This window comes from Homalodisca vitripennis, chromosome 4, assembly GCF_021130785.1.
Source record: "Homalodisca vitripennis isolate AUS2020 chromosome 4, UT_GWSS_2.1, whole genome shotgun sequence".
Lineage (NCBI taxonomy): Eukaryota > Metazoa > Arthropoda > Insecta > Hemiptera > Cicadellidae > Homalodisca > Homalodisca vitripennis.
In genome coordinates this window covers 189,483,999-189,497,214 of record NC_060210.1, presented here as the reverse complement: position 1 = coordinate 189,497,214, position 13,216 = coordinate 189,483,999, and the positions used below count along the sequence as shown (strand labels likewise).

Sequence of the window (13,216 nt, the reverse complement as noted above, 5' to 3'; positions counted from 1 at the left end):
AGGTCTTTCCATCTTATACCATTTCAGACATGGTATAAGTGGTATAACTCTTATTAGGACTGGTGTTAATGCCTCTTCATCAGTTCCATCAGTATACTTAACAAGTTAATTTCAGCAAACTTGGCCGCACTATTGCGGCACAGTCAAGTTGAAGTCCGTGACCATTACTAGCCACGTTTTAGGCCCAAAGAAACACGGTTGAAAATAATGATATGACCTTTTCACACTACGTACATAAAAGGTAAGAGAATGAAGTAACATGTTTTTTTATGAAAAATTCAATTTTCATAGAAAATGTGTTATAATCGTATTTTTTTGAACTACATTTAAGTTTTAAAATACAACTTCCTTAAGTCATAAACACATTTTTTGTTTAAACGTGTCACTTCCGGAAAACTCGTCATGTTCATTTTATACATTTTTGCCCAAATTGGCGAAATTTCATTCTTGAAATGCACCTAATTTCTCGTATAATGATTTAAAGAACTTCTTGTTTAACTTTTTATGTTATGGGGGAAGTTTTTTTACAGAATTATGAATTTTAAACTAATAATAGTTTTGCAACCAAAAATATATTCCACGACTATAATAGCCGGCCAACTAGCTACCAAAAGCCACATGAGATAGTTATTTGGTCGGTTAAGTCGACGAACTGTAAAGCACGTCTATGACAGAACTGCTAAATAGACACTCTGTAAAAGATCATATGAGTCATACATAGGCAGTAAGTAAAGCACCGCGTTCTTTTTTGGCGATCGCTTGGAGCGAAGTCTGATTTGAACAAAACACACAGGTAAAAAAGAAAGTGACTCTTTCGGCAAGATTGGCCGTTTGAAACATGTCCGTTATCTATTGTAAATGTTGATGTGCTTTAATGCATCATAGGCCTAATCGATGTGTCATCATAAGGGAGCTAAAGCACCCTCGAAATTTTTGAAAAATTACAATTTTACCGAGTAATTTGTTTACATTTATGAGTTCTTTTCCCTAACAACGTTCCCGGGGGGTAAATTCCCGAGTGCCTATTTGAGTGTGTATTTTGTACCTCTTAAACCGCCCAGAATGTCAGCCCCCCTCCCCCCCCCCCCACCGAGATAATGTTCTATATACGCCAATGCGATGTGTAGCGTTTACTCCTGTCTGCATGTTTGATCATGTGTTTAAGTCTCGTCACCTGAAGAAACAAGCGAGGTGCCAGTTATGGAGATGTTATACGGTAATGCAGTGATGAAAATTGTCTATAATATTCACGCTATCCGTCATTAGCCTACGAATAGCTAATGAGGCAGTTCTACAACTATTCTAATGTGGATTTAATTCTTTGATTTTAAGTACTAGCCTATGTAAAACTAGATTTAATTAACATATCAGCTGATAGTTGAATTACCCGAATCTGTTTTCTAGCATGACACATAATTAAGGATAATATCTATCTTTTCGGATGTGATCGGTATTTATGCTACATATTTCGTAATATATATTTTTTTGGACGTTGCATTATACTTTTTTCGTCCAATGTTTAAAAAAGTAAATATGCTTGTTATACTACACATAAAATTAGCAGAGTAATATACGTTAACTAATTTATGACAACATATGAATATGTAGACCTATAGCTTACTAGCCTACTTGAAGTCACGATGTTGTTTACAAGTTCAATTTACATGTTATCTGGGTTTTGTTCATTATACCCAGTTTAGTTTATTGTTACTTCTGTATTATTTCAAACAAATTTAGTGTGCTACCTAAAGTTTACCTATTTATATTAATGGCTGGCCGCTTCATACCTACTTATGTGTGCACATTTCATTCATTACTTATTAGACTATTTTTACAATAATTGTTTGTTAAAAAACTGAATCGTACAAGAAACTCTCATGTTTCGTGTTTTAATGTCCCATAACAAATAAAAGGAAAATAATTTATAACATTCAGAACTTTTAGACAAGATCTGCAACTTTCACCAGTTACACTAGTGAAGTGATACAATCGACTTCACGAAATACGATTCTAGGTTAAATGCTCTTTAGACGACGCAAGACAAAACAATAATGGCCTTGAACTCACCTGGTGACCTCCTCTAGGTTCCCCTCCAGGACGGCGCTCAGCAACTCAGAGTTGAGTCTGCCGCGGCGGCGGTCCGGCTGTCCCTGGGCAGTGTCTCCGCCCCCGGAAGAAGCCTCGGAGGTAGCACTGGAGTGCTGCTGGGACGAGACCGGCGTCAACTCCATGGTGGGCACCGCACTGTACTTGTGGTTGTTCGCCAACATCGCGCGCGACGACGACTGTGTCTGGCCGGCGGCGGCGAGAGTGTCTGCGGGGATCCACTCTCCCCTCCACCATTGCGCCTACAACACGGAAAACCCAGCTCTAAGTCCAAGTGCAACAACTACTCATCCACCTGATAAGCGGTTCCTAATAACGGACGTGATCTTCCTCCATCTAATGTTCTGTGAATAGCGTTGCTTTATCAAGCTATCGATTATGTACTTACTCATTTACTTCACTAATGGATTTACTTCTTAACCACAATTACATAACAACGATACAAATATTACTGTCTAGTTTTATAGTTTAATTTGGATATACAATTTATATGTTGTGAATACGGACTTACACATATGAATACTGTATTATTATCAGTTGGGAGCAAGTAGCAACAAACGGATAAATCTTCCAATAATGAGCGTTACATGGATTTGACCATGGGGGATGCTAGGTTGTTGGAAGTCAGGGAACCCTGAAAATTTATTATGTCATTGTAAATAAAAAGCCATGTAGACTAGACTTTGTTAAAATTCCAAAAATGTTATGGATTATAGAACTGTCTGAGTGTCGCCTTTGTGCTAGCGTTTAGGTATATAGATCAAAACCCGAATATTTAACCTAACTAAGCCTTTTTTTACACCAAATCCATCATGCTGACGATCTATTATTTGCTGTGTTAGCAACATTTCAAACCAATAGTTGGTAAAGATCGAAGAATGTTGATGAGATTAAGTGAAGAACATCAGTTCTAGCAACATTTCTCCTTTCACTTTCCCGCTCGCATGGTCGGTTTTCAGTCTGACTCATTGACTGGTTCGTGGCGTATCTTGACTGGTTAGTTTCAATGATCGAAGTATAGTTTTGTTTGTTATCCAATATAGATAACCTTTTGAGCAATGACAATTGTTCCGAAAAGAATAAGAACATCTGATTGAACTGTATCGTTTGCAACAAGTGTTGACATAATGGACAAAATTTGCCTAAGCTGCTAAAAAGGTGAGCTAATCTGTTACCAACAAATTCTGTCAACAAATAAAAACGCACTCAAGTTCGGCTGTGATCTTAAAAATTGTTATTGGATTATTTACAAACTAACATTTGCCCTACTGAATTTGCTTAGAATACGACAATGCAGTAGTTAACGGATTCTAAAACTTTTAATAATAGAATATATAACGGCCCAAAAAAATCTGAATAGGGAAAATTAACAGAAGTCAATTGGAAAAATGGCATATCAGGAAGAGAAAGTTCTTTTACGTTTACTCTTTTCACTCTTCATATTCGGCTGCACAACAACAACATTTCTAATTATTCATTTTCTTATATCTTAAGTCAGGACAAAATTGTTTACTTAGAGAAAATACAGCAGTGCCACAACGAGTAGTGGAGACTTGCGCAGCGGCGTGTAGCATGTTCTTTGGGGAGAGTATTTCACGTATTAGAGATGGAAAATGTCGTTGTTTAGCTGCAACGCGTTGCGACGTTATTCTGCCAAACCGATAACAGGTTGCGGCAACGTGTTATTTTAGCAACTGTTATCGGCTGACCGTTGCGCCTCGTCTATCCATTGCGCAACGTTGGTTCAATAACGTTTTCCAGTGGCTGTTACCTATAGAACGTTACTGAAATACCGTTACTAAAACATGGACCACCATTCAGTTAACGGACTTTGTTACTATTATTAAGTGTACAAAATTCGTCATTTAGCTGCTTAGTCTAGTTACTATAATTTATTTTGAGATAATTAAAAGTATCTTTTGGTTCAATTAAGTACAAAATACAGAATCGGGTTTTTATTGTTTGAATGTAAACATTTCACAGCGCATTGTACATTTACACTATAGATAAACATTAAATATTCAAACTGAAAAATGAAATATTTTAGTGTATTATTAAATATAATTTACACTAGGGATTACTTTATAAAAGCTATAGACAAAATAATACAAACCAAATAAAACGTTTCTGTAAATATTATTATATTAAATGAACACACCCTAGCTTTTTTTATAAAAGTAATTTTATATACAAGACTAAAAGTTCTTTTAAAATACATTTATCTTAAAAAATAACGTGTTTTAATTGCCCAAATTGGTATTTACACGGAAAAATTGACAGTTAAAATAAAACCGTTAAATACGTGTTAGTTACACTACTAGTATGTAAATGAAGAATACATTAAATGGATACATTACATCTAAAATATAATTATTACGAATGTGAAATACATATTTGATTATAAAATATATTGAAATAATTATAGCCTACAACTTAAGTAAGATTTTGTAAGTGTAAAGTAAAAACGTTGGACAGTGATATTTAGCTATAAAAATGTACTGCTGTGATGTATACATACATATTTTTAACTGATAACTTATATTTAACTACAACAAATAGTAACACAAATGACGTTTATAATTGCAAAATGTATACATAAAAAACTATTTATCACAATATAAACAAAATGGTTAACACTGCTATTTCTAATTAAATCATATAGGAACACTTTATAAATTACAAATATATACATACATAAACATATTGTTCAAATGTACATTACAATTACACTGTCAAATATTGTACTTTAGATTAAATGAAGATACACGAATGTATGGAGATTCAAAGACACAATTAAGCATATTTAGAAAATAAAATGGGCAATATAACCAAACTGTACACTATGGCTTCATATAAGATTAATTGCAAGAAAATGAATTACATAATTTCATATATTTAACTTGCAGAACTTATATATAACTTAAATTTTTTGATTTCTATTTACTGTAGAAGATTTAGATTTCCATTCAAAAACAGCAACTGCTCTGCTCGTTTTGAACTCAGTCTTGATCGGCGTTCTGTCAAAAAATTTCCTGCTTTAGAAAAAAGTCGTTCACATGGGACGGATGTAGCCATGACGTTAAATTTTAATTTTCACCAATTTGCTCATAATAGGGTATACATGTTGATTCTCTTTCCACCAGCCCATAGGATCTTTTTTCCGTCCTAGATAGCTGTCATCTAAGTACCCGGTTCAATACTCGACAATTGCAGCGGAGGTCTTCGTACCTGAAACCAATTCCTTCATAGCAGTGAACTCCAAAAAGCTTACAACGCGTTAAAGTTAAAACAAAAAGTAAATACGTGTAGTTACAAGTAAAAACCCTAATTTAATTTATTGAAAATTCTAAATTTATGAATAAAATTTTAAAAGCGGTTACCTGTAGGTTTCTCCTTGGCAATTATGTTGTCAACGTCCTCCCAGACGGAAAATTTTGCGGAATCTACGTTGCCATCTTTGTTTTGAGTGTTACCAATTTCTTCATCATCTGCTGTGCAAGGTTTGCCATGTGTCTCTGTCCAGATTGCAGCTAAAAGTTCTGTACATGTTTTTTTGATCAATTGCTTTGCAGTTTTCGTCTTTGAAGACAGCAAGTTTGAATCTGGGATCTAAAAGAGTAGCAAGTGCTATTGTTTTGCTGTGTTCAACATTTTCCATGCGTTTCTCGAGACCATGCAGCAGTTTCATTAATAATATTTTGAATAACTGGTTTGAATGGCTCCTTTTGCATTTTTTTTACACACGGACATCAGGCCCTCTTGTTAGGGGTATCACTTGGCTACCTGTCACGTAGCGTTCCCCACTAATCTGTGAAGTGACCTCCTCAAAAGGACGTAAGATTGTGCTTAGCTCTTTGCATAATCCCCACTCTTCCTCTGACAAAACAGGTAAATTTTTATTTATTAAAGCGATAGTAGTTTTTTACCGCGTCCTGCAGCTCTACAAATCTGGAAACCATATAAAATGTAGAGTTCCATCTCGTTGAAACCTCTTTGAATAAGTTTTTTTGGCTCAAGGCCCATATTTTTTCTGGATATCAACAGTTTTTCAGTTGCAATTTGTGCTCCTTTTAAAAAAAAGTCACTATCAATTTTATTTTGTCAATTAACATTTTTACCAGCTTTAACGCATCTGAAGAATCAAGTTTAAGGTATGGGCCAAAACAACCAAAGTGCTTCAATTTCAAGTCCTTTTGTACCGCCCCTTTGATGTTACTCACTGGCATTGTCTGATACTACGACTAAAATCTTATCAAATAAATGAAATTTGTCAACAATAGTTTTGATCTCTTTTGCTAGATTAGCACTTGTGTGAGAATCAGACATTTTAGAACATTCCAACAATATCGACTTTATTTTCATAATTTTCTGAAATGTAATGGACAGTTACACCCAAATAACTTTCAACATTTGTAGAAGAGTCCAGGTATCAGTGGTTAGACATACACTTTGTACTGAGTTTAACTCATTCCGAACAAAATTCAAGCATCTCTCATGTTCAGCTGGAATCATACTATTGGAAATTGTTTTTCTACTTGGCAATTTATATGCGGGATTCAAAGCCGACACAAAGTTAACAAAACCTCTGTCTTCGACAATTGAAAATGGCTGAAAGTCAGTAATAAACAACTGTAAGAGAAGTTTATCGAGTTTTTTACGTTTGAGTCTCACTCAGCTTTTTAGATTGGGGTAAAAATGATCTAATACTTGACTGGTTACCGTCACTAGAAGATGAAAAATATGCACTTAGTGGATTTGAATTGGTTAGCGCTTCTGAACTTGGTTGTTCGGGTTCATTACGTAAAATTGATGTAGAGCCTATTGTAGAGTTTTTAGTAGAAATTAAAGCTGTCGTAGGGCTTGGCAAGTTAGTTGAAGTTTTTATCTTTTTTTGGTAAATTTACAGTAGGATGGCGCTTTTCAATGTGGTGTCTAAGATTAAGTTATAGTTGACTTATAATTTAATACTTGCCCACATAAATCGCACTTAGCAGTTTTTATGTCAGCGTCAAACCACAGTATAGTATGTCCACAAGTAACTGGTTTTTTTGCTTCTTGTTACCACTCATTTTTAAATATAAATTAATTACAATGTAGATATTTATAAATAATAAAAAAACAGTAAACACAAATTAAACGTGTTATTTCACATAACTTAATCACTCTACAATTATTTGTCAAGAATTATTTTAAAGAAAACATTAAGAAATATAGTTATTTTAAATAAAAATTTAAACCACATATAGTTTAATAAGGCAGAGATTACACTGTATGTTGCTCTTGAACAAATTAAAACAATTGTACTGCGGGTGTGGGAATGGGATCATAATAGAATAAACAAAGTGAATAATCAGGTCAGGTTTTCATGTCCGAACAGGCACCATCCCCTCCCCCAAGCCGCAATGTCGCGTCTCCAGTATTTTGATTATTTTACTTTTACTATATTATCGTTACGGGTGGTGTGTTGGTAATAACAGATCAAGCTGCTGTTGTCATTGTCAAGCCGTAGATAGATTTCCCGGCAATGAAATAATTGTCATCCTACAACTCTGTTGTTTGTCATAACACCGTTTGCTCAAATAACAGGTGAAGAGTTTCCAGTCTGCCGCTATTGACTGTTACCAGCACAGGCTTACCGTTGCCGGCAACGAAACGAATGAATTCATTGTTCGTTGTCATCCTGTTATAACAGGGAGTTTCTGATAACACGTTGCGGGGATAACTGTTGCCGCGCGGCAACACTGTTATTTATCCTGTTATGTTAAATAACGCCCATCTCTATCACGTATTACCAGCCAGGGATGGACTATCTTTGGCATATTTGCCAAGGTCAACAACACTGACGTAACAATCAGCTGTGATTCACGTACTGGTCAGTGTCAATGTCAATCGTTGAAATGATAATCAAGTGTAAAGTACTAGTCTTGATTTTAAGAATTCTCTTGATATAAATACATAAATAAATGGTTTAGCTACTTTATTCATGAAACAATTGCTTTATGAATGAATTCTTTCTCGGGAAAGTGTCAACAACAGCTTATTATAAGTGTTCATCCCTGTACCATCAATCCTCACAAAGAGGCCTTTATCAGATTCATCGGCCTTTTTCAACATAAGATGAAGTTGAAAAGACCATACTCATTACAAAAAATGAGTCAGATATCATCTTTAGGTCTTATTTTTTTATATCTGATTATTTTCATTATATTGATCTAGAAACAAGACTTCCACTTATCACAAATAAACTGATCAAGACATTATGTCAGTTTCTAATGTTTCATGATTTGTTGGGCGCCAAATTAAAAAATATTAGTATATATTGTACCGAGTGGATGAAACACATGGGGTGGACAGAGGATCTCTGGTGTCATAGTAATAAATAATCGATTTGCAAAGTTTACTTATATGTGTAATTGTGGCAAATAAAACTCACAAGCACCACCTCTAGATGTTAGACTACATTGTCTCTTATATCTGCACTGCTAGCAGTTGCCCGTTACTTTGCACGCAATATAGTAGGTGTTGCACGTGTATGACCTTGTTGTGTGTTACCACGATCAAGAAAATGTATAGCCTATCACAGACTAGAGAAGCCAACTTCTGTCAAAAGTGAACTAAGATGATTTTTACATCACTCTTTAAATTTATGGTAAAAGTTAAATAGTAACATTGTCTTTTAGACCTGATACTGTAATATTTGCTAAAGCTTTAAAGCTAAAAGTACATTCAAAATGACCCTAACGCATTTGTTTCTTCATAAACTGAATATTTGTTTAATATTTTAGTACATTTAAAGCTGGAATTGGTACATCTAGCATATTTCTTGCTGTCTCCTTCAAAGGGAGTCTTTGGAGTCAAATTCTGACTATATCATATTTAGGACATTTTCTAAGGTAGATGAGTTCTTACCTAATTTCTTAAATCTAAAACGGCTTTAAATAATGGTTATTCCTACCACTATTAGAAAATACTCACTATAAATGCACACAAATTGAACATAAAAAACAATGTTTACACAACTTTAGAGAACAAGACATATTTTTTTCGCTACTTTAAAGACCAGTAGCTCTGAGGGATTTTCAAAATATGAATAGCACTATATTCATATAGGCTCAGAAAACCACAAGAATGTCCATGTACAATTTCAGTATAGTCACAAATTCACTTTCACATTTTTAATATTATTAGAATTAGGATTGTAGATTGTTTGTCTTTCAAAACTTCAGGGTGGAAGCTGGCCTTCCCTTATATACACCCATGATTGGTATCACTCAGTTTTGGATTCATCCAAAGTCCAAGTCAAGCAGTGTGTGTTGACAAGACACAGAACTTGAGAGTGACACAGATTTACTGCTGCACTATCAATGCAGCTGCAATATCAAGGCTGCTGCAATATCAAGGCTGCTGCAATATCAAGGCTGCTGTAATCTGAAGCTGATTAGATGGAGAGATTTCAAAAGTACTCCAGTTCATGACAACAGGTTGAAACACAGCTATTCTCTTTAATCTTGCACAACAGTCTCTTTCCAAGAAATTATACTGATTACTTTAGTAATCTTCTGATGATGAAAAGCATGAAAATTTTAGTAGGTAAAATAATGAGATACAGAAGGAAGTATGCAATTGTAATTGTGCAACACAAAAATGTTGTAGCATGAGCGAATTTTGGAATCAATTGCTTCATATTGCCTATAAAATAAAGAACAAAAAGTGGATATGAGTGCTACACCTGGTTATGAAAATGTAAAAATTGGAACATTTTTGGAAAATAAGAGAAAAAGTATTATGTGTTTGAAAGGTGGTGATTTACTCTCCATACTGTGATAGGGTGTGACATTCTCCATACAACTATAAGACCCATTGAAATTGAAAATCTAGATAAAGCAGTGGTGTAACTAAGAGGAGGGGGGTTGAGAATGATACAACCCTGCCCCTCCTCCAGAATTTAAAAAAAAATGGTACTTTGGGATTATACCGACCACACCCAGACATGAATCGTTATTTGACATTTTGTTTCTACTGATTACTAGATTAGCGTTAGAACAATATTTCGTCAATATAAAACAGGAATTGTCTTATCGCAAACCCCTCCCCATCCTCAGACAGAGGTCAAAGTCGAGCGGTCTAGTAGATAACGTGATTGCAGAGTCTCGCCGCCCGTTCAGCTGGTTCGTCGCTTTGTTGTACTTCCGTGTTTTACCTCTACATTTCTCTAAACACACAAAAAATTCAACAAAAAAACAAACATTACTAAACTCTTTATTGAAAAAACACTTAAAACTTGTTTTTATTCTAAGGTATCCGAAGGTGCTGCCCCGCGCTGATGTCGACGAAAGAAAAACATCCTCGAGATAGTACCTATCAGTAAAATATCAAATTCTAGAGGGGCTGATCAGAAATATAAATTTAAATTGTAATGGAAAGGCAATTATGTACCGTGCAAATCATGTGATGCCGCACGGCCGTAATCAGGATTCTCGAGAAAGATAAGATAACAGCGACAACGATACCGATCACAATACCTGGAAAACACCTGTAAGTTTGTAATTTTATAATTAAACAGTTGTTTTTTCGTTCTATCATGTTTGTTTCTATAAAATTTATATTTTTGTGTTCTTCATACTGGTGTGGTCGGTATAATCCCAAAGTACCAAAAAAAATTAAAGTATAACCAATCTAACTTGTTTAAAAGTGCTTTAAATGTTTACTTTAAATGTTTTTTTTTTAATTAGGCCTATCTGATTTATTCATATTCAGTTCAATTTGTTCGATACACTCTTGTGGTGTGATCTTCAATCATATTAATCCCCCCCCCTTCAAGTTAAACCCTAGTTACACCGCTAATCTAAAGGACCAATTGGATGGATGATGGAACAGCATAATCATTGGGAACCCAGAGCTGATTAATCAAATTATTAACCTTAAAATTGTTAAACAATACCTGTAGAGTTGCCATTATTGAATGTAGTTCTAGTTTCTCTAATTTATCTCCATCATAGATTAAGTACATTGTATTAGGCGTATGAGTTCTGATGATTTCTGCCAGTCTTATAAAACCAGGCCTGAATAGTAAAGCAATGAAAGAAAGAGAATATTTTATTAGCCAAAAAACTGTCTAGTGCAGTAAAAACAACATAGCATGCAAGATAAAAAAAAGAAGTTAATGAACAATATTCAAAAACATTATCACCACATGATACTTGATAATATGTAAACATAGATAGGATGTTTGCATTAGTACCTTTATAAAACATTTATCTTTATTTGGGTTTTGTTTAGTTAATTTTGATATGTTTATTTAAAAACCTCCTTCCAGACTTCCTCCGAAACCTGACAGGCGACAGAGTGAAGAACTCGCTTACAGAATGTCTGCTTAAGAATCCTGTCTACACTATAGAAGAGTTTCTGGAATCTGCAAATGCAAGAACTACCATGACCTTCAACATTTAAACACCAATTTTTAATTCACAACTATTATATTACAATTGTATTATAATAACTTTGTATTATAATCTGATAAATTACTGTTCTTAATGAGCATGTGTTAAAGGTACTTTGACTTTGACTTATATTGAGAGATCAAATAATTAAATTACATCTCTCATCTGGGATGAACTCTTAGAGATCATTGAGAATTTTGGTTTTTTTTTTGTAATTCATTATTTTTCATCACACTCTTCTTCACAAGATAGAATCAGAATGGATGGGTGGAATTTTTTCTTGATTCAGTTCTGATGCACTATGAAGGAGCATGGTTGACCAGCTGTCTTGTTTTTTTCCATACTGGCATACCGACCTATATGTGTGACCATACTTCATCTCCTGCTTCCAGAGGAGGCTATTATTTAAGTCCAGCTATATTGTCGTGATAAATTGTGTTCTTTAATTTCTTTTTGTGATCTGTAACTAGAAAATATTGGTAACTTTTATGTCAGACTTTCTAACAGAATTTGACTTCCAATTCAAGTGCTCATGTCATGTAAACTAGTAATTTCAAGTTAATATTTGAATTATTACTAAGAATTTTCTTTTTCATAAGCCCCGCTGCTTTTCTGCTTCCTCATTGGACATTAGGTAATGCAGACTACCAGTGACTTCTTTAAAACCAAAATCTAAAGCAAGTTGTTAAAATTCTGTGCTTCCATCTGAGGGAAATTCAAGAGATATCTCTTGCAGTACAAAAACAATTTGAATTGCCACTATGACAGTATTCAGATGTAAGTCAATAAACGTGAACTAATCCTAAAAATATTGAACAAATTGTCCTCTATAACCATACCATTTATTTTCTAACTCAAACACATCAGTATTTACTTGGATCCGCAGTTGATTTTGGAGGTTTACTTGGATTAGAGTTTTGTTTTTTATATGTTTATTCTCTGTTCTACACAAGTGGTGCAATTTAATATTAACTGTGTATTTCAACTGAGCAACCAAGCCATCAAATTGATTCTGGTAGTCTTCTAACACTTTGCAAAGCCTAAGTAGTTGTCAGAAAATTTGAGACAGGAATTCAACCTTCTGTAGTTTTGGAATGAATATTCTTTGTTTCTTTCCAAATCATTTAAACATCCCACAACATTTTTATCTCACACTGTTTTATCTCTATTTTTCTAAAAAAATTGACTGTTTATTGAACCTTTTTCACTTTATTTTTGCAGCTCTCTTCACCACTTTCTAGAGTTTACCTAATTTCATTTAACTTTTCTATCCACACAAGTCTCACTTTCAAGGATAAAGAAATGGGGCATTTTTCTCCCACACTTCCATGCTTCAAAGTGCTGTAGTGAAAGTTTTTAATGTTTTTTTTTTCTAGACAATAGCCCCCCAGCTTGTAGTTACTGTTTTTTCCAAGTAAGAAAGTCAACTGTAGTTGAATAATTGCAGTCTAAGGAGAAATCTTTGCAACTTTGGTGACAGATCTGAAGATAGGCTTAGCTCTTAAGAGAAATAATATTGGTGTTGTGTTCTGTGCATGTTGCAAAATCAGTTCCATGTAAAAAGTGAGAGGCAACACAACCATAAATATTTTTTTTATCCTACAATAAAAGGTGGGGGGGGGGTGGGGGGGGGGGGGGGTGGGGGGGGGGGGGGGTGGGGGGGGGGGGGG

The 13,216-nt window shown here is 34.5% G+C and overlaps 1 protein-coding gene across 1 annotated transcript in view; it reads right to left on the bottom strand.

Annotated features, from left to right (window-relative positions):
* LOC124361338 overlaps nt 1-2,292 on the bottom strand; it is a 46,253-nt gene extending 43,961 nt beyond the window's left edge. The window contains exon 1 of the mRNA XM_046815388.1: nt 2,068-2,292. Coding sequence (XP_046671344.1) covers nt 2,068-2,270 — 203 coding nt within the window. The 5' untranslated portion in view covers nt 2,271-2,292. The remainder of the gene's footprint in view (nt 1-2,067) is intronic.
* Nucleotides 2,293-13,216: the final 10,924 nt, after the last annotated feature.